The 22,859-nt window shown below is 49.1% G+C and overlaps 1 protein-coding gene across 1 annotated transcript in view; it reads left to right on the forward strand.

Annotated features, from left to right (window-relative positions):
* Positions 1 to 19,303, forward strand: part of TPCN1 (two pore segment channel 1) — a 350,431-nt gene extending 331,128 nt beyond the window's left edge. Inside the window, exon 28 of the mRNA XM_085634844.1 lies at positions 18,563 to 19,303. Coding sequence (XP_085490970.1) covers positions 18,563 to 18,682 — 120 coding nt within the window. The 3' untranslated portion in view covers positions 18,683 to 19,303. The remainder of the gene's footprint in view (positions 1 to 18,562) is intronic.
* The last annotated feature ends 3,556 nt before the right edge of the window (positions 19,304 to 22,859 follow it).

Raw genomic sequence — 22,859 nt, forward strand, 5'->3', positions numbered from 1 at the left:
TGAGAAAACTCCCCCTTACGGAAGGGATCTGGAACTTGTGCATATTAGTAGAATGAGCTATGGGATGAGTCAGAGTAGTGGTAGAGAATATAATGAGTGGTATAGGGTAGTGTATTGGAGATGCTGAATTAGGAGTAAAGATAGAAATATAAAGATACATAGGTACATGGAAGGTATATGTGTAAGGAAGGTAATATATCTACTCTATAGTTTGTTCACTGGCCTCTATAGGGCAAAGAGAGACTGTGGCTACACGATTAAGTGTGCTATCTAGTTTAGAAATGAGTGTGGGTGCAGAACTGTCTGTGCAGATAATCAGTCAGCTACACTTTGAGCAGCAATGCCAACCCAGTAGCAAGTATGTAGGCAAAGACTCTGTAGTGCTGCAGATGTGCCAATGATTGACAGCCTGCATCTGCTAAAACAGGAGTGTGCACCACAGGCTGAGAAGGCCCAAATCACAGTTAGATCTTCAAGACCTCCTGCCAAGCTGATCTGACGAAATTGCATTGACACGGACCCAAAAATTAGGTTACTCCGGTTCTGAGCTTTTCTGCAACATCAAATCCAATTCAGCTGGACCTGGTGTAGAAGGTATTTCACCTTGCGGAGCGATCTAAGTCTACGGCCTTGCCCCACTGGAAGAATGCGAGGTCCATAAAAGTGACTATGTCCAGAGGTTGAAATCCTCACTAGCGAAGGTGCAAAAAGTATCCAACTGACAAGAGACCTTCTTTGGGTATGAAATTCAAATCAATCTCAGTTAGAGATTTTCAACCAAATGTCAATGACTTCACCCAGACCTCGCCCAGCAGCTATTAAACAACTAAGGCCCTCTTCGGCCACAGCCTGTTGCCTTGCCATCTGAGGATTTTTTACTTCCATTTTAACTCCATTGCCGTCTGCCATAGCTTGTGCCAAGGTACCAGTCAAATGCAACCAGATGATCATGCATGGCACTTAAAGCTTTTTAGTGCTATTTTCACACTTAACATAACTCCAAGATTCCCAGAAATGCAGAGCCCGATAGGGACCCGTCTCTGCAACTGCTTTGAAGAAGCGCCGGTGCTTAGCACCAGCAAGACCTGGCACAGTTAAAGCCCTGAAGCGGGTGCCACATTCAGCACTGTGTACTGGAAGATAATCGCAAACAGCTTGGAATTAACAACTATCTATGACAGACCAAAGCTCTGATGGTGGAGAGAGTGGGTTTGGGATCAGTGGTTTGACAGCTTGTCATGGGCCCTAGTCGAAGTAAGGAAACGCGCCATTGACTGATGTGTGAACTGGGAAACACAGCAATATTCCGAGTGCAATGAGCTACTCTGGCCTGTGTCCCGGTGTCACTGCTCCTGCTGCACCAGTGGAAATTATGCCCCTGTTTGGGGTAGCTGCTCTTCAGCACGCCATGTGCTGTACAAATATTCACCATACCGTGTGTCGGGGCCCTGCGCACGCTGTGCGGGGCCTGCCTGGCATGTGATGCCGCTTCCTACTGTACCGCCTGGAATGCGGGTTGCCATAGGAATGTAAGGTCCGTATCCAAACCGCCACCGAGACTCGGCCAGTTTTTCAGGGATGTGCACCACCCTGTGCCTCAACCCCTCCACCTCTGTGTGCACGTGCTTGCAGGGGCAGGCATGCAGCGCCACCCCCCCGCGCACACAGACACACAGACAGACACACACACACACACAGACACACACACACAGACACACAGACACAGACACAGACACACACACACAGACACACACACAGACACACACACAGACACACACACACAGACACACACACGCACACACACACACACGCGCGCACACACACGCACACGCACACGCACACGCACACACACACCCCCCACACCCCCCCCCCCCATCCCCCCCCCCCACCCCCCCGGGCCCGCGGCAGCCGCTCATCTGGTACGCATTTGCAGACTCTGAAGTAAACCTTCATTAAGTGGCAGGAGCACACTGCTTCCGATTCATTCACCAGCGCAGTAAAGCGCTCAGTTTTCTTTCACAGAATCCCCAGGGGGGCCTAAAAAGCACCACGTCCAGGGTGAAAAGTGATTCTGACGGCGCGTCGCTCTCCGGACTCCCAAATATAACTCCCCTGCACGTCTCTCACCCTCAGACACTCGCGCCCCTGACTCGGGTTCCGCTGAATTCTCCGACGTCTTTCATGAACTTGCCATATTTATTCAAGAGGTCATGAAAGGAACATTTTGTTTCCCCGCCCCCTGTTATTTTATAGACCTAAATTAAGCCTGCGCCCTCACCTCTGCTCTCAATTGACTGCATGGGAACACTGTAAAGAAAATGAAGGGGAAAAAAAAGTCACACCCAGCTGCTGATGAATGCGCGTGTTTGTTGGCTCTAGTCCAGCGCCTCCACACCGCGAGTGCAAAGGAACCTTCACTGCTCTGCAGAAGCCGTCTCCGCCGGCCCTCCCGCCTTAACCACCCCACGACTCCCCACCCCCTTTATTTTCAGAGAGGCATCGGGTGGCGAAAAAGAAAACAGGCCGCAGCGAACCTGATTCCAGAATAATTATATCTGGCTTCTGTCCGCCTGCGAGTAACTGCTTCCTCTCTCATCACAACGAGTGAGCCTCTGTAGTGCCGAATCGGCCTTTCCACCAAAGAGTCACGGGCCCCCAAAAATCGGGAGGGGCTTCTCCCAGCCTGCAATTGAACCATGATCCCGGAGCGCAAGCTGGATGCGAGCTTGGGGCTCTAAAAAGGGAAGACGGCGGAAAATCCAAGCCTCTGCTGCCTGCTCTCCACCTTCCTTGAGACTGCCGCGGCGAGCGAGGCCAGCAGCCAGTCTTCGAGCCGAGACCTAAAAATGGCGGATGGAAGCTTCGAAACTTTTTCGGATTCGGGGGCGTGTTCCTGTTCTAAAAGGGCGTGGCTAAAAAGTGGAAAGAACAGCACGGAACACGCCCCCGAATCTGAAAAAGACGGAGCCTATTTGGAGGGACGGCTCTCTCCTCCAATGGCTGGCCTCCGTTTAGGAAGCCAGCCAATGGAGGAGAGGCAAAAAGAGAGGCGGGCTAAAGAGCCACTCTCAAACATTAAATCTCTGACTTCCGGTTCTGCCTTCGGCAGACCGGACGGTCCTCGACCTAATAAACGGCACATGTTGCACACTTGGAAACTCTCGGGAGCTCTCAAGAGGCGGGCGCGCCCTCAGAAGACGCTGTGGAGCTTTTCCGCACTTCGCTGTCTATGCCAGACGGAGCTCTGTCATGAGGGTCACCAGTGCTTAAAATGGAAAAATTAAAGAGCAGGTACTCTGTGTCAGAGTACCTGATTGTTTCTGAGAAGTGCCGGTACTCTCCAATTAAAAGTATTACTTCTCTCTTGAGAAGTGCCGGTGCTTCCCCTCTCAAAATAAAAAAGTGCCGGTACTCAGTACCGGTCCATTTAAAGCACTGTAATGAGTGAGGAGTCTGGGGTCACAGCTTGCAGAAATAAAACCAAACAGGTCCTAATGCATGAGTGCCTGCTCTACTGGGCACTCAAGCGGCAGGTGCGTCCCTGCGGGGGGTCGAATACACACCTCTCACTCCCAACCGCAAGCGGCCTCGGTGTCACGTGATTCAATGACTGAGGAGAAAGTGGTCATCACAACACACAATAAACAAAAATACACACAGGGGCTGTTACATGCACGCCAACATAACAGACCACCCAAGAGACTGGTGAGCCTCGGAAGGGTGAGGGTGGAGGGTGGCGATGGGTCAGTTACACACCTCCTGACTGCCCAACTCCCAGCAGCCTCTGTGTCATGGGAGTCCAGCGAGTGCTCCCAGCAAACATACATCAAGGCAGACTGGGCCTGCTATGCACAGGTGAACCCCGCAGAAACAAACTAGGCTGGCGCAGGAGGAGCCCCTCCTCATTGAGCTCTTTCGCTGCTCCTACACACGGTGCACTCCGCCCTTCTCCCCAGTGCCCTTCGGCCCACCCCGCAACCCCTCAATGCCCCACTGCTCCGAATCGACCTTGGGCTGCGTCAAGTGATGCACGTTACTGACCCTGTGACACAACTCCGACTGACAATGGAATGGAGACAGAGACGGCTGCTTAAGAGAAAATATATTACACAGTTTAGAAAAAATATGATAAACTGTTTAGCACAGAATAGGGATGTGTTTCCTATAAGCATCATGGCCTAACAGTCTGAAGCAAGGCAACGTCGTGGAGCTGCAGTGCTGCCACCAAAATCCACTTGGGCTGGTCTGCATTATATGCCCCTCCCAACACGGACGGAGTGGGGTTCGGGGGGGGGGCTGCGCCTATAAAACATTAGCTCAGATAGGGTTCTGCTGCTATCCGATTAAGAGATCGACCCTCGCCATTACCCACAGCTCTAAGGGCGAATTCACGACCCCGCCAGACCAGCCGCTGAATGGGTGATATGTGGCCACTAATTCGCTAGATTTGCTTCCACCGCGCCTTAATTCATCCCGGCCGCACCTAGGCGCAGGTGGCAAACTTTACAGGGGCCGTAAAACAGTTATTTGGATAAGCAGAGACATACAATCTGAAATTAACCCTAGATTTTTTCTCAAACATTTAGAAAAAATCAAGAGTAAAATAAGCATCATAATTGCAGATAAATAATATAGACAAATGGAATGTCAAACATTTGCTCTCATCAGAATCCTGTCCAGAAGGCCAAGTTTAACAAACAGCGACAACAAGGCCACTGCAGTCAGCAGGAGAAGCAAATAAAAGTGTTGCTGCCACTATAATAATGTTAATAATAGATATTGAAAATAATGGCCAAATTATTTGTATTATGATTCTATGTGTATTATTTGTATTATGGTTATTAATATTATTACTACTATTACAATTATTGCCACCGACGGAATAATTATTCAGAAACGTAAAAATACTATAATTATAACTACTATTAATAAATGCTGATTGTAATTCTAACACTACTACTAATCTACTATAACGCACACTACTACTAAGAATAAATAGTGACCGAAATGATAAGGATTTGCTATATTAATTCACATTCCTTTAAAGCAATGCTATTAACTCTGATTAAAAAAGGAATATAGTGATTTACGTTATATTATATTATCAGCATTCTTTCTTCTTCTGCTTGTTACTCCTGTTGTTATTCGCTGCGAAGGGCCACCCGGGCCTCTAACACCGTGCCTGGGGCACCTGGAAGGATGGAGTGTGTCTGCGAGTGAGACGAACCAGTGGGCTCCACTAGTGAAACATTTGCTCCACGTCTTTGTAAATAAGTTACCCAGACACTGGCGGGAGTTTGACCCATTCTCCGCCCCGTAGGACCACCTCGCGCAGCCCACGCGCTGCCTCTCACCTCTCTGCAGCCGGGGCCACGCGCCACTGCACGACGCAGCTGATGGTTCATCTCCCACTAACGCGTGCGTGAGATAAACAATGCAAGGTGTGTCCGGGTCAGGGTTCACGAGCACACTCCAGGGCCCTTGACCTACTGCCCCTTCGCTGCAGCACGGTGGAGGTGCGACTGGATGCGGGTACAGCAAGGGGGTACCGGCAGAAGGTGGCCGTGAAGTGGGCACAGCCGCCCAGAACTGGCAGCGAAAACGTCTCAGCCTTTTCACGAGACGGAAATGGGACAAGAGGGACACGGATCTGAAAATGAGGCAGTCACTGTGTACAATGTAGCATTAACTGTGTATATCCTGTTTGGTGTACAATTCACTGCCGCTGCCCGCGTCCCAAGCAGTGGGACATCAGCAGGGCAGCATTCTAGTGGCCGCCCGTCGGAGCCTTCCCCCCCTTTGCTGCCTCGCGCGCGAGGCCTACGCCCACTTGGGTAAAACCCCTATCGCGTGGAGCTGGGGGCGGGCTGGGGGGGGCGGGGGGCGCGGCTTACCCCCTACTTAGTGGGCTCTCTCGCCCAGTTCCTCCTCTGTCTCCTGCGCGCAGCACCCAGCCTGGACACGCGTTCTCGCCGTTAGCCTTCCACCGAGCAGGTCGCTGCCCGATCGTCTCGCCGTCGCAAGTTGTCCGTCGTGCGCCCAGCTTTCAGCACTCCTGCTCGGTGAGTTTGCCGGTACCTTCCTCTCGCCCCGGCCCTGTCCCTGGGCATTTCCAGGCGACGGGGCCCTGTGGTCGGAATACCACGGGCGGGGGGGGGGCCGTGCTCGGAGCTAGGCTCAAGGCGTCGGCCTTACTTTTTCGTGTGTGGTGGGGGGCGCTAGTGTTTCGCCTCAGAGCGTGGGATCAGGGTGCGAGAGTCGGCTTGTTTGCTGTGGGACTGAGGCCCCGGGGTTCGATTCCGTCAGTATCTTCGCCTCGGAGCAGGGGACTAGGGTGCGAGAGTCGGCATTGTCTGGGGGACCAGGGTGCGAGAGTCGGCTTGGTTTGCTGTGGGGCAGAGGCCCCGGGGTTCTATTTCGTCAGTATCCTTGGAGCGGGGACCAGGGTGCGAGAGTCGAAATTGTTGAAGCTAGCGTAGCCCCCTGGGAATGCTGACCGCCACCCCACCCCCCCGTTCCCGGCAGCTGGTGCCTCCGCCGTTTTTAGCATCGACTCCTTACCGCTCACGATGCTGGTGATACTATCAGGTGGGTGGGGGGGCGAGTAGGTCACCGCTCTCCCTGCGTGCACCTGGTCTGCTAGTTCCGGCATGGCGACCTCGATGGGGGTGGGCGAAGTGCGGCACAGAGTCCGAATCATGCGGAAGGCCCCACACGATGGCGGGTGCCCGCCTCCCCGCGTGGCGCTGTCGTGTGAGTTAGTTTCTCCCGCTGCACCCGCGCTGCTCGGACCGTTCGCTCTGTATGGCGCCGTGTAACCTGGAGTCGGATGGGCGCTTCGCCCTGTTCGTGCGCGGGGCTGTGCTCGGTGGAGGCTCCATCGGTGGCTGGCGGATCCGTTTGTCGTGGTCGTTTCCCGGAACAGAGCCGGTAATTGTGTGCCAGGGGACCGGGTTGTGTCGGCTATGTATTGTGAATTTGCGGGACGAGGATGTTAATTTATGTGTGTAAGTACGGTTGTACATCACGGCGGGGAGGGTCTGTCGTCTGGAGCTGCGTTGTAGCACGTCTGACACCTATCGGGTACTCCGTGGGCCGTCGGGGCGCGTGTCTTACATTTATTTGGGTAAAATCGCTGGGTGTTCAGGGAGCGCCCCCCCCCCCCCCCTTTTTACTCCTGCGCGACCAATAGGTGTCCCGTAAAGTGTGGGATAAACTGGCATCCGCTGTATTTCACGCGCAGCAAGGTAAATCAAGCACCCTCGTGTGGCACGGCCACTGCTCCGCTTTTGCCCGGGCACTTCCGTCTAACTTTTAAGAGAAGGACAGCCTGGACGTCCGTCTTAATTATGAACCGTTTTCTATGTCGAGAGCCAGGGTGGCATGATGGTTCGGGGCTGAGGCTCGGGCTCTTCGGATTTTGCTTGGCAAGATCGTCATCAATAATTATGCACAATTTAAACATGGTAATTTCTAGCGCAACAAGGCCGTAGCTTTTCTCTACGAGAGGCCTTCGAAGTGTAAGGTTAATTTCGCGAAGGGTGGAGCCCGGTTCTCGAGATCCCCATTTGAGCCGCACTTGCCTCTGCAATAAGGGGAGGGCAGCGAGCTGTGCCTGGTTGCGGGGGGGCATTGTTCATGCGGCGGTCGAGTTCGGCGGGATAGGGTTGCAGGTGATTCGGCAGCGTCCGGGCTGATCTGGCGAGGGTGGGACACGTGGAGTGGCACCATGATTTATTATGCAGTCCTGCACTGGTGAAAATGTGCTGAATGTTGGCCAAAGCAACGACGGGCTGCTTGGAAAGTTGATGCATGGCGGACACTAGGGATAATGAGCGGTAAGGGTATGTTGTGGACAGTTTCCCCGCATTGCGGATTTGAACAGCCGTCAGGGCCAGGTAATGAGCACGGCATCCTGGAGGTATCGGATGGCCATCGCTTGCGAGCAGTCTTATCTGGTGGCGGGAACAGCGATACCCACTTGGGTCCAGATCGGGTCAGGCATTCAACGGAGTAGAGCGGGCCATTCGCGCCTAGGGTTACGTCCGTCGCTGGCAATTTGGGTGTGGTGCAGTTTGCTCGGGGCAACGGACAGCGGACAAGCCCGCAGCTGTGATCATTGTTTCGCGCATGAGGTTTCGGATAGATCTCCCGTCTTCTCCTTTTCTTTCAGCGTGTGCACAGCAGGCCTGGTGCGCATAGTCCGTGTTTCGCTGCGGTGGGGGAAGCAGCCTCCTCTGTTGCACTGCAGGCCCTCTGCTCTTGCGGTGTTTCGCGCTACCGTGTCCTGGTAAATTATACGTTCGGTCGCCGTGGAAGCTGAGCGGGGGAGGGACTGGATAACACTTGGATGGGGGGCCAGAATGGGATATGTTGGATGCTGGTGTCGTTGCTATGAGTTAGGCCCCTCTTAGGCGGGCAAATAAATGTTTTATAGCAGGCAGTTCCTACCCACAGAAGAATCAGTCTAACACAGGACAATCTCCTCCTGCTGTACATCCAGGAGGAACGTACAAGGGGATAGCTAAATCACAGAATTTACATATGTAATTCTAGCCGATTACTAAATGCACAAGGAATGCCATGATAAATTCTAAACAGATAGCGGAGGAATTGCATACAAGTGGGGCAAACTTGGACTTTAACACATATAAAATTGTGGTATACAACATTGTTGTATATAATGCTGTACTGCAATATACAATAACTGTACACCAGTGGTGGATAGTACCTTTAATTCTCAATGACGGCAACGTTGCAGCCATGCCAGACCTGGGCAAGCACAATCTATCCTCTATCGTGCTTCGCCCCCCCATAATGTACACCTACAATGTTAGTACCTCCATCGTACATTTGATTGATTAGATCCATTTCCACAACAACCTGACCATGGCACTTTCGGCAAACGTTTATTAAGCTTTTAAGCACCTGCTGCAGCGTTTCTTTCACCCGGCAATTGTCAGGCCTCACATAATGTCAAGATAACTCCGGCGGTGAATTATCTCTCTGGAGAGAGATCAGCATTTTGGATAGTTGAGGTTTGGACTTAGGTGAAGTTAGTGCAGAGGGTTAATATGCCTGCTGCAAAGAACGTGTGCCAAGTAGATTACAGAGTGCATAGGAGGCAAACAGATCAGCCGGTTACTGCTTTCAAAAGGGACATCCTTTGGTTACTTGCAATTTATAACTTAAAGTCCTAATATAGGATAGTGAGCTATCAACTTTCATCCTAGAAATGCATACACAATGCAAAGGATACATTATTAGAACACCGATCAGTGTTGCAAAACATCCTACAACACACCTACTATATCACTTTGTTGCATTATTTTCCAGGGTGATTCACATGCCTGTAGTTGCTCTAATGCTTTTAAAAGGGAGAAGATACGGCCTATCGGATTGAGCTACGCCGCGCAGAAGGGGACACTATTTACATAGGATGGAGTCTCAATAGCATAGCTTGGAGCAGGAAGGAGTCTCAGTAACATACCTTGGTATAAACTACGCTCATCCTCGCCAGGCGAAGACTTCGCATCGGAATGTTGTCAGTTTTTGGCCCCAGGGCAAGATTGCTAGGCATGGTAATAAAGACACTTGTCGCTCTGCTCCGGACGTATCCTTGTTGCATTACAATCGGTTTTTCTCATTGGGGAATGGCATTCCATAATTGGTTTCAATTTCGTTACAGTATCACATGTCCGTTTGATAGTTGATTGGCTCATTAGATTCCGATACACCCTGCTAAAAAATCCTTTATACAGAGTAGTGTTTAATCTTCAGCTAGTGACTGCAAGTGGGGCATACCGGAATACCCTTCTGGAGACATGACTATAAAGCAAGCAGGAACAATGTAGGTGCCGCTGGCAAATCAGTCCTGTGCGGCGTTTCGGCCAGGCGGCTTTCACCGTAGGCTAGTCCAGAGCTTTGCAATTCAGTCCGTCCTGCAGCCATAACGTTCTCACCTCATACGCCTTCCGGCAAGCTGTGAGGTGCCAACTGGGAGCGGTATGCCAGGTTCGAGTGCGCCGCCCGTTTGCGACACTGTTCAGGACTAGCTTTCAAGGTTTTGCAGCGCGGTGGGTGCTCTGGGCGAACCGGTTGATATGCCTGGCGAGCATTCAGTTTGATCCTAACTACAAAACGTAATAGGCAGAGGAAATAAAGCAATAACGATTGGTCACTCTAGTTTATGCTTTTATGGGAGCAGGAGGAAAAAAAAAAAAAAAAAAAAAAAAAAAAGGATATATTGTACTTTGGAGCGTTTAAGTAGTCCCTGCTACTTTCAATAAAAGCATTAACTTGGTGGTGGAATGATCCACCGAGCAGCCAGTACCATGATGTGAGTAACGCTGCTCTGGGGGAACCAACATTTTATCCCATCCCGAACCTTGAAGCATTTGTAGCTATAGGGTTATAAGAAAAATGCCCTGTCAAGCCAGATATCAAAAGGGCAAGAACCAGGGGCGGTCAATGAACAGATTGACCTTGAGCGTATAGTATGAGCAATCAACCCGTAGTTATTCATAATTCCTTCCGTGTGAACCCCTCAACATATATTTTCTCGTGTTTGGAAATGGGGGACATATTTACTTTCTAAATCCCAGACGGCCACAACTCCTACAACAAATGCCACGTCTCAAATAAGTTCACTCACTCTAGATGTGTTTTAAACACAAGTGGCGCTAGGAAAACCCATAATATCTAATCACATATAAGCGTGTTTTTCATTATGTGGAAAGGCAATCGAACAACTCTGGTGTGATGCCTCTAGACAACTGTTGATTTGCATATGAAGAGAGAAGTCTCAGCGCCTTATCAATATGCAGTGATTCTGGAAAATCACTTAATCTCCCTGTGCCTAATAAGGAAAGTGTGTGTCCCTGGGGTGGCGTTAGTTGGTGTGCAGGTAAAGCGCGCAAACACTCGATACCTTGCTGGTCGTGCAGCACTACCATATATTTTAAAAGTTTACCTTGGAGGCTGTTTTCATTCCTGAAAGCCGTGAACCAGATGCCCCTTCACTATTCACACCATCGCCCCCCAGCTTTCCTCCGATTCCTGTCTGCATGTTGAACATGCATGTCTTTGATATTGCGAACGTACCCCTTGCTTTACTAGGCGATGCGGTAGATTCCCGGTAGAATGCTGGATGGATAAGCTTCAGGGATAAGGCCATGACCTTTCTGGAAGGGGCATTCTCCTTCGACCTGGTCGAACTGGGAAAGGAAGGAAGGAGGGCTGGATAACTCTTTATTCTACCTGCGGTGGCACGTCTGGCCAGGAGTGATTGGCAAAGGTTTTGCCTTCAGCCAGCCTAGGTTAACACCCATCCCTACAAGCCAATTGTTCATTGTGGTATCGGGCCGCATTTACACAGCTCAGTATTTGGCCCCTGGGGCTGTCAGTGTCGCGAATTACTAAAATTCCCTGAACTGAAGGTTTGGCGGGGTTTTACACGAGCAGAAGTTTGGGAGTGCAAGCCTCCACCTAGGGGGTGGTTGGCTGAATCTGATGAACTACTTCAATCGGTTCACAGCACTGCACGTGGGAGAGTGGCAATGCCCTGTGCATACTTCAACCAGACACCGGGAATGGTATGCCCTCACCTACATGGGCGTAGCACCTTCTGAAATAAGCAGGACCGGAGATGTGCCGCTCTCCGCTGGCATTTGACAGGTTAATGGACAAGGCTAGCGGAAAAGCCAGATGTATTGTTATGAGTTAAGGTGGTCGTGACCGAGGCACTGGCAGGATAGAGACACTGCCAATTATGGGTTAGGAACGAAATTATAACTGGGGCTCACAACAAATTATTTGACAAGCAATGGGAAGTTTCCTTTCAAGCCATGATGTCGGTGCCTCGACTTACCTACAGCACTGCAACACCGGTGTAACAAGGACTGTAGGCAAAGATATTAACTCCTTTCAGCAGCAATAGAGTCCAAAGCTAGCTGCTATTCAACAAGCAAGGAATTGGATACGCTGTCCCAGTGGAGAGTAAGGAAAGAGTGGGATAACAGCGGGACTAGTATAAGACTCTATCGTCCAATTTAAGGTAACTTAATTTGCAAGTAGAGAGGCCAAAACCGGGAGATGTTGCTAAGATATGGGCCGTTTGTAGTAAACAATAGACTAATACGATGTGAAAGGGAGCAAAGTCAGGTAACAGTGATGTCAGCTTGTGTTTATAGAAGTAGGTGAAGGGGTTAACTCACACGTTACCTTCACCCTGCTTATGGTGCTGTAGCTGTTGGGAACACATCGCTTATAAGGCTAGTAACTCCACTCACGCCTCAGCTGAGCGGCATTGGGGCCTAGAGTCATTCGTGGTTAGTCTGCCCTGGGCTTCTGAGTAATGTTGCAACTTAATGCCGTATATTTACGGTTACAGAACAGGACCCATTATTTAGCCCACTAAAAGCTGGCTCGCAGGGGCGGGCACCCATAAACAGCGAAAGGAGGAAGGGGGGCTCTGGCAGCGACGGTAGCCTCCCCAGAGCTGTGGCGGAGTTACAGGGCGATCTGGATGCAGACTGGTACAGTAAGGGTACCTCTGCGACAGGCGGTACAGTAAGGGTACCCCTGTCCGGCACAGTAAGGGTGCCCGAGCCAAGGTCCAGGAGCCGAAGGGGGTTCTGGGAAGACCGCGACGGCGCCCCGTTAGTCCTTCGGGCGGTTGGGGGGCCTGACCAACCGGGGGTGGCCACAACACGCTCCGCCCCTGTCGGAAGGGGCGGGAGTAGGAGGCAGATCACGTGACCCAGTGGATGATCTGCAAATATTTATGTGCCACACTGCCGGGCATCGACCCACCGTGTGTGCTGGCTCACCAGGCGGGCGGGCAGCAAGGGGCTGCCTGCCCTGGATCGCCCGTAAGATAACCCAATTTTATTATCATACTGTGTTGTATGAAATAAACCTGCAGCAGTTCTTCACCCACAAATAAAGTGTCAGTGTAATCTTTGGGTGATGTCTGTGTATGCGTGTTGACTGAAGCAGATGACGGTGTGGTCACTATGCCGCTGCCCGCGTCCCAAGCAGTGGGACATCAGCAGGGCAGCATTCTAGTGGCCGCCCGTCGGAGCCTTCCCCCCCCCTTTGCTGCCTCGCGCGCGAGGCCTACGCCCACTTGGGTAAAACCCCTATCGCGTGGAGCTGGGGGCGGGCTGGGGGGGGGCGGGGGGCGCGGCTTACCTCCTACTTAGTGGGCTCTCTCGCCCAGTTCCTCCTCTGTCTCCTGCGCGCAGCACCCAGCCTGGACACGCGTTCTCCCACCCTTTCCTCTTACCCCGCGTGTCAGGCTCAGCGCATTATTGGAATGTTTAATTTGTTCTTTTTTGCGTTGCAGGCGGAGTTACAGGGCGATCTGGATGCAGACTGGTACAGTAAGGGTACCTCTGCGGCAGGCGGTACAGTAAGGGTACCCCTGTCCGGCACAGTAAGGGTGCCCGAGCCAAGGTCCAGGAGCCGAAGGGGGTTCTGGGAAGACCGCGACGGCGCCCCGTTAGTCCTTCGGGCGGTTGGGGGGCCTGACCAACCGGGGGTGGCCACAACACGCTCCGCCCCTGTCGGAAGGGGCGGGAGTAGGAGGCAGATCACGTGACCCAGTGGATGATCTGCAAATATTTATGTGCCACACTGCCGGGCATCGACCCACCGTGTGTGCTGGCTCACCAGGCGGGCGGGCAGCAAGGGGCTGCCTGCCCTGGATCGCCCGTAAGATAACCCAATTTTATTATCATACTGTGTTGTATGAAATAAACCTGCAGCAGTTCTTCACCCACAAATAAAGTGTCAGTGTAATCTTTGGGTGATGTCTGTGTATGCGTGTTGACTGAAGCGGATGACGGTGTGGTCACTATGTTTGTTCTCTGCACCAGTAATGCTTTGTGCATTCATTGTGTACTCTACAGCACAAGTATCTGCTGTATATTCACTGAGTGTACTCTGCACCATCGATGCGTTCTGCATTCATTGCGTACTCTGCAGCACATGTATGCTCTATATTCACTATGGGAGCTCTGCAGCATGATTTTGCTTTCCCTATGTGCTCTCTCGGGCTGTGTGAGGTAGTTAACGTGTATGGCGGATGGAAGCTTTGAAACTTTTTCGGCTTCAGGGGCGTGTTCCTGCTGTTCTAAAAGGGCGTGGCTAAAAAGTGGAAAGAACAGCACGGAACACGCCCCCGAATCTGAAAAAGACTGAGCCTATTTGGAGGGACGGCTCACTCCTCCAATGGCTGGCCTCCGTTTAGGAAGCCAGCCAATGGAGGAGAGGCAAAAAGAGAGGCGTGCTAAAGAGCCACTCTCAGAAACATTAAATCTCTGACTTCCGGTTCTGCCTTCGGCAGACCGGACGGTCCTCGACCTAAAAAGACCACACGTGCACACTAGCCAAATCCGCACAATTTAACGAGCAGCACAGGGAAACAAACAATGGAAATCCCTCAAATAGAGCCAGTGCAGGCAGCTGAGAGGTTTCCGTTGTTCTAAACTTCCCAGAGCAACCTTTTCAGTACTGTTCAGCTTTGTACTGCTTTGGCTCCCTCAAGTGGCCAAGCAGTATAAGGATGTGGAAAATCAGTGACACTCAGTTTAAAAACCAGGTCAGCTGATTTTTAGGCGGTAGGGTACTGTCGGGGATAATCTGTTTAAATCGAATTCCGGACAGCCTAGCCATAGGATAAGCTTACCACTTCAGAAATTGCACTGATTGTAATGATTTTGGTGCCTACATATATATAAAAATACATGTTATTTTTATAAAGTGGTGTGGATCTCCTTATTGAGTTGTGTACATCACTTATTGACTGTCTGTGTACTGCAGCTGTCTAACACTCCTCTCTGATAAGCCTAAGGCCTTGCGACCACACTACCTCCTAAAAAACTACCTTGGGATTGCTAGAGCAAGCACCTGTCAACTTCTAAGGGATACCTGGACTCTTTGCATAGTATACCTCTTTTTGGTATACTATATAAGGAGCCACCTTCCTACAAACACTTGTCCTCCTGATCTGCTGCTGTGTATGAGTGGGATGTGTGTGAGTAGGAGTCCTATGGAGTCAAAGTGTCTGGGTAGTTGGTGGAAGGAGATGCAACTGTTCAGGTTTGTGAGTGTCTGAGTTGTGTAGTAACTTGAATGTGTGTGTGTGTGAGGAGCTTGAATTGAGCATGTTTGTGTATCAGGAGCCAGTGCAGTTCCCTGATGTGTAGTGTGAGGCAAATTCTGTGAGGGAGGTTGAGGATGGTGGATGGTGGATGGTTTGTAATCTTCTGGTGAATTGCTTGGTGATCCCGGCGTCAAGCAGGTTCCCATAGTCCAAATGGCTGGTGGCTAGGGTATGTGACATTTCTTCTAGTGTTACCTGGGAACCATTTGAATCTATTCTTCAACATTGAATAGTGCCGTCATGCCTAGTTTGCAGTCATTGATTATTCCGAGGTTTCTGACGTCCGTTCTGGGTGTGGGTTCGAGTTTGGTCGGCATCCAGTTAGAGTCCCATGGGAAGGTATTCTTGCTGAAGATCACTACTTCTGTCTTGAGCTTGAGGCTGTTGGCTTTCATCCAGTTAGCGACTTTGGTGATGCAGACAGTGAACTTGTTTCTTGTGTTGGGGCTCTTGTCCGAGGTGAAGCGTATAAGTTGTGTGTCATCGGTGTAGGAAACTGTTGATGTGTGTGCGGATGACATTGACCAGAGGAATCATGCATGCGTTGAATAGATAGAACTGAGTGATAAACCTTTAGGCACTCACCATATGCGTTTGCAGGCTTCCGAGGAGTAAGGTGCCAGCCTGACAGCTTGTGTTTTATGCGTTAAGAAGGAGGTAGATCCAGCGGACAGTGGGTACTTAAATGCCAATCTTGTGCAGACACCAGGTGATGATGGGGTGTGAGAGCATGTGAAATGCGGCAGAGAGGTCCAGGAGAATGAGGGCTGCCATGTCTCCTCTGTCAAGGATCATGCAGATGTCATCTGTGGCGGCGATGAATGCAGTTTCTGTACTGTGGGTCAGCTTGAATCTGGACTGCAAGGATCGAGGAGGCAGTGGTTGATTAGTTTCTCTAAGACATCTGCTAAGTATTGCGGGAGGGAGGATGAGTCTGTAGTTGGAAAGTGTGGCTGGGCCAGAAGATGGTTTCTTGAACAGGGGTGTGACTGTGGCATGTTTCCAGCTGTCTGAGCCAGAGTCGATGGAAGCATTGAGGATGGGTGTTAGTACTTCACTGCTTGGTAGGAGTCTTTTTCCTGAAGGCGTGTGGGAGAAGAGTTAGATGGAGTGTCCAAGTGGATGGTCTTCATGGTAGCAGTGATTTAGATAGTGGTAACGGCAGGCTACGTGGTCAGGGTTTGTTCATCGGCCATGATGGGAAGTTGAGTTGCATCGCTGTTGCTGTATATGGGGGTGATTTTGTTACAGATTAATGTGAGAGCTTGTTTCATAGGTCTTGGTGAGGTGGAGATATTGCTAGAGGCGACAGGAAGCACAGTGAAATCTGATGATGACGAGGATTTCCTTTCTGCTCTGTGCCGGTATCAATGTGATCTGCAAGTACTGTCCGCTTTGTGTTCAGTATCTGCTGGTGGGAGCGTCTTAGGGCTCTTTCAAAGATGTCTTTACCTTAAAGCCTGAAGGCGCACCAAAAGAAGCCAGTAACCTCTGCAAGGTCAGTAGCATAGCTTCCTTGAAGACAGAAATTTGCTGCAGGGTTAATGACAGCCTGGGGAATTTGGCATATAATGGGACCAACTGTGGGATGGGATTGCATTCAGAATACGCTGGAGGGGAGGAGCCCTTCGAGGGTTGCTCTCGCGAATGCTAGACTGATTTCTGCTGGCAGGATTAGGTAGGGTACTTCTTGGGTTTCTTGCACTTTCGACTTGGACTTTAATGGAAGACTTCAAGAAAGAAGTTACTTTGCCCAGAGGGGCCCCACAATGAATGAGAGCAAGTCCACTGTTTCAAATGTGACCTGTTATAATCGGTGACGTAGAGTTTCGCCTCCCGCTCTGTAATCACCTTCCGGTTCGTTAGGGCACATTTCTCACATGACTTGGAGTTGTGACGAGGCCTGGGTGAAATTTCCTTTTCAAGGGCACACACTTTGGCAATTTTAGTAATTTTTCGCTAATGCTGTATACATGAAGTTCTCTAAATTATGCTGTCACCGAACTCCATGCAATTACGTTCCATTGGATCACTGCCACAATGTGAACAAGAAGAATGTGAGCGGTTGCTGTTCGTGACACTTGTGTTTTTTGTACTTTTATTCAGCATAAACACATTTTTTTGCTAAAATATAGCAGCAGAGTCCAGTTTTGCTTTTTGTTTAATTACTTGTAACTTTGTGTAATTTATTCAAACGTTTTTTTAAACAAGATTTTATTTGTTTTAAAAAACAAGCATGCTGGCATCTGGATAACCTAGAGATCATAAACAGCATTACTGCCTCTCAAATGTCAAAGGATGTATCCCATAGAAAATTGTGGGGTTTCAAAAAAATCATATTCTACTGCCTCAAGACTTACATTTATTCGTGATTTTGTGTAGTTATCCAAAAGCAAATTACATTAAATTCAATCTTTCCTAGTTTTGACTGGAGCCCAGGCACCAAAGGCACACAACTTGTGGGGCTGTAACAGACAGACATGGCATGGCTTGAATGCTGTCATCTTTAGGGGAGACATTGTCCCTAGCACAAAGTCTTAAAAAAAATTAAAAATGGAGTCGGCGAACCATAAGTGTTGGAAGCAGAACTCCAGATCCATGTCTGAGGGCTTGGAAACAAAGCCTGCATGCAGGGGTTATGCCTATATGTGGTCCCACTTCCTGACTTGCAGGGCGATATGAGATTGCCGCAGAGCTACATAGCACCACCTGTCCGAATGCAGGAGCCATTGGTGTGAGAATTTTCCAGATCCTGTCTTGGGTCTGGGATATTCTAAAGGTGAGGAATCTGTGGTTAGAAGTATCCATCAGAAGTACTGGTCTTATGCTGGAATGATGGAGGGAGTGATGAATACAGGATGGAATAGAAACCATGCTAGAAATATGAGGGGAATCAGAAGAGGACAGGCGGAGAGAGGCAAAGGGAGTGTGAGACTGCAAAGTGAAAGAGATGTGAAAGTGTATTCAGTTCAGAAATTGCATCTGGGTCTAACCAGACTATCGTCACAGTGAATCAATGGCAGTACGTAACAGATAATTGAGTCCCCTATGAATTTGGAGTTTGAACACTTTAGGGTTTGGCAAGTGGATCTAGTGCCTGCCTGATGTGAACCTGTGCAGGCCAAGTATATCCCACTGAATGCAAATTTTATTCCAGTATAGAGCTATTTAATATAGTCTAAGCGGAAACTAGTGTAGCGTATCTGGGCTTTGTGTCCTTTGTAACTATATAAGCCTGTTTTCCCAGAAGTGACATCACCTTCACCTGTCCAGCCGCTGTGCAGCAACATTCCCCTTGCAGCATGCTATCATTATCAGAGTCTCAAACAAGCCTTGTATATTAGCAGGTAGTTTTGCTCCACTGACTTAATCTAATTTCTGTTATTTTTGCAGGAGTGGTATGAAGAGCATGCCTTGAAGCAGGAGCAGCGGCAGCTGGAAGAGGATGGAGGACCAGCAAAAATCCAGCAGCTGTCAGCAGTGCTCCGTCCGCGCTCCCACACCATAAACTAAGGCTAAGGCCCGAAATTGTTACTCTTCTATGCAATACAACTTTTACTATTACAATTGTGTGTTTTTATGTATGTATTTATAAATACATACATATATTTACTCACACATTGTAGACAGAAAGATACAAATATATATATTTTCCTACCAAGGGAGACTGCAGTAGTCACGTACAGTAAACCAAAACATTAACTTATTGGCTGCAGGGGCCCTGGAGTCCCCAGAGTAATCTTGACCCGAGCCCAAGAAACATTCCTAAGAGCAAGATCTGGCAGTAACTAAGATACCCATCTCCACCATCTGCTGTGGAAGAAAGGTAATTGCAGACGGACGACTCACTGCTGGATGGTTACTTGCTGGGAACATGGAGTGGATCTTGTTAGCAGCTTTGTCCTCTGAGCCATGCGTTCCAATATAGTGTTTTGCGGTGGATGAACTTCTCCTAGGAGTCGGTGATGGGAGATCCTCCATGTCTTGAAAGGTTCCTCTCCAAGTGCAGCTTTTGCTGTTGTGGTCCTTTGCTTTTAATAATGGCTGGCCCGATAGTCCTGTGCTGTTTGCACAGATGATTTTGGGGGCAATAGATTGCGAATTCAAATACATAGTTTAAAAGTAAACACATCACTAACCTTCTAAGTAGTGAAAAATGGACGTAAATCCAATATAATTGTGAGCAATTTTAAGATTATATTAAGAATACTTATAATTGTCTTTAAGATCTTGCTAGTCGCAGAAAACTACATTGTAAATTAACTATAGAAATAGATCAGGTTATAAGCTAATTATGACATTATCTCAGAAGTAATAGAAGTTCTAAGTTAGCTGCTGGTCATTGTCCTGTGAGATATCAGTATACATATGGCTGTCTTTATCTGTCTCGATCTTCTTCTCTCTCCCTTATCTTCTGCCCTTGGTGTCTCCTATGTCTGCCCATCTAGCCACTCCCTCAGTTTTTAACGTCTTATTCTTCATTCCTCATTATTATTTTTCTCCCTTCTGCTTACTTTTTCTCTTAACATTTTTTGCTGTTGTTCTCCTTCTTCCTTTCATTCGATTAGATAGATTTGTCTATTATCCTCAAAGTTTAGTGACCATTCTTACGGCAGTATTTCTAAATTGCAAATGAATTCCAAAAAGGGTATGTTTGTTAAGACAAATAATATTTTCTATTCATGTTAATTCACCCTCCGAGTCCACTGGGAAGCTAGAAAGATCGCCATTATCTAACCCAGGAGAGGAGATACCCATTCTTTTTTCAGATGTGAAGTTCGGTGACCCCCACAAGTTTGAACTGCTTGCAAAAAAATAGGAAGCCTGCAGAGAAATTAAGTAAGTTTTATGTGTGACTGTAGATACATGCTCTGCATACTCTTGCCATCTAGCTTTGGGCTCGGATGTTGGCAACTTGTTTTTCTTTGAACAAGTTTTTCGAGTCACAAGGTATAGTGACTCCTTCCTTAGTTGGCAATCCACATGGGCACCATTGTTGGATTTTTTTTTTCTGCCATCTTTCATGTTCGGTGCCTGCCAGTGTTCTACTGCTGGGCCCAATTGATGGCTGGACTCCCACACTTATGGTAAAACTCACTGCAATGGATTCTTGATCTCGTTTTTAGGTCTCGCCTGAGCCAGCGCTTTAGCGCTGCTCTCGCGAGAGCTTTTGTAAACGGGGGGTTTGAAAGTGCAAACTAGTGCTTTCAGGCCGCCAACTACAGTGCATGTGCGCCGGGCGCACGCACCATTTGGCAGCCTGCGTGATCATTTCGCGGCCGCTTTGATGTTCTCAGTGAGCCGCGCACCCACTGAGAACATCAAAGCGGCCGCGAAAGTGCACACCATTTCCCACCCCCTCCCTTATCCCACTTCCTGCTTGTTTCACAATGGCGACAGCTTGTTGTGTTTTCTCCCTCTTGCTCTGTGTTACTCTTGTGCATGCCTATGGGTGACTTCTCTGTCGTACCCAGATGTATTACAATGATCTCATGTGATGACTTCCTGTATCCAGTGCACACTAGGAGGCTGTGCTTCTCTCACTCCGGGGTGTACTCAAAAAAGCAAGTTACCATATCTGCATGTCACTCCATTGCTTTTGTCAGGTTTGTGTCCCTGCACCTCCAGTCCAGCCAAGAACCACTCCTTTTGATCTGTCTAGGACAGTAGGCAAGACACGTTTCATGACCAGTCACGGTAATGCCTATGTCTACTCTAGGGAGTCGCTCCTTGACTGTCGATTCCAAATGCATGCTGAATGTAATCTGGTAGACCTAGAGTACTTGGGGGCTGGTTCGAGTTTTAAATGTGCCCACTGTGCGGCTCTCTTTTCTCTGGACTCTGATTTCCATCCCTCTGAGGCTGATTGTGAGCATAAATCCCCGCCTCTGACACATCTTCGTTTGGGATATTTACTCAATGCCAGATCCCTCATTAAACACTCCAGCGAAGTTAACGACTTTGTGACCCTTCGAAAACCAGATTGGGTTTTTGTTACCGAAACCTGGGCCAAAGATTGTTCGGGTCCTGACTTAGTGGAAGCTATTCCAGGTGGTTATTTGTTTAATAGGTTTAACAGAGAGGGGAAGGTGGGCGGAGGGCTAGGTGTAATGTATAAAGACATTTACTCCTGCTCCACTAAAGTCCTCTCCGCTCCCTTTGATACCTATCAGGCCCTATATTTTTCCTTAAAAATTCTCCCTACGGAAAGTTTCATAGGGGTGGTCATTTATCGGCCTCCTGGACCTAGGGCCACGTTTCCGCATGATTTTAGCAGCCGAATAGAGCCCATTATAGCCAGTTTAAAGGCTACCTTTTTGGGTGATTTCAATTTTCATCTGTAGAGAACCCATTGCCCTGAAACGCAGGTCTTGCTTGAAGTCATGGACTCCTGTGGATTCCCTCAGCTGGTGAAGACCCCAACACACTCAGCAGGACATACCCTGGATGGGATTTTCTCGAATGACCCTAGGATAAGGGTCTTGGATCCTATTCCCCTCTCCTGGTCGGATCATTTTGCTATCCCTTTTACCCTCGAGATTGGAGGTCCTTACAAGGACCCCAACTTTAAGCACAAGGTGGAGCTAAAAATAAATCTTAGAAGGGTCAGTAAGGAGGATTTGCTTATTAAACTTAGCAATTCCAACTGCCCCTCTTATGTGGATGTTAATACCATCTACGATGACTTTACTAGTTGGCTAATGTTAGCCTTGGACTCCCTTGCCCCTCCTAAAAAACACTATGTGGCGAGAAAGCGTCCCTCTGCCCCATGGTTTTCGGAGGGGCTGAGAAAGCTTAGACAGGGTTGCCGGCAGCAGGAAAGAAAATGGCGCCTGAACCCGACTAATGCTGAAAGGGATTTGCACAAACTTAGGCTAAAGGAATATAGGGAAGCCATTAATAAGGAAAAGGTCTTTTATTACTCCAAGATGGTGCAATCTTTTAGATCCTCCAGGGAACTCTTTGCCATGGTTAACTCCCTCTTGGCTCCCTCAACCACTGTTCCAACTGAGGTAACTCAGGACCTTTGTGATAAGATGGCTGTTTACTTCCATACTAAAATTAAAGACATTTACTCCGCTTTGGAGAAGTCAAACTTGGTGGGATCGAAAGCGAAGTCCCCTGTGGGTCACTGGGTAGGCCCTCCTAAGGAATATGGTCTGTGCTCTTTTCCTTCTATCTCCCAAGAGGAGACTGAGCGGTTGTTAAGTGGGATTTGATCTGGCTCCCCCCTTGAATCCTGTCCTCTCACGATTTTAAAATTAGGGAGGAAGGCCATTGTACCGCCTCTGACTACCATCATCAATATGGTTATTTCCTCTGGTCAGGTACCCACCACATGGAAAACAGCGGTAGTTAAACCCTTGCTTAAAAAGGCCTCGCTGGACCCCACAGAATTAAAAAAACTTTCGGCCCATTTCTCTACTGCCTGTTCCAGCCAAGATCCTGGAAAAACATCTGAACGTCCATCTCTGCTCCTACCTGGAGAAACATCAATTACTTGATGAGTCACAGCACGGGTTCAGGAGGGAATACAGTACGGAGACGGCCTTAACCGTTGTTTTTAATAACATCCGCCAACAGGTTGATGCTGGTCTTTCTACCCTACTGATCCTCCTGGATCTGACGGCAGCTTTTGACACCATCTCTCCGGACAGATTGCTGGGAAGGCTTCGGGAAATCGGGATAG

This window comes from Triturus cristatus, chromosome 11, assembly GCF_964204655.1.
Source record: "Triturus cristatus chromosome 11, aTriCri1.1, whole genome shotgun sequence".
In the NCBI taxonomy this organism is placed as follows: Eukaryota; Metazoa; Chordata; class Amphibia; order Caudata; family Salamandridae; genus Triturus; species Triturus cristatus.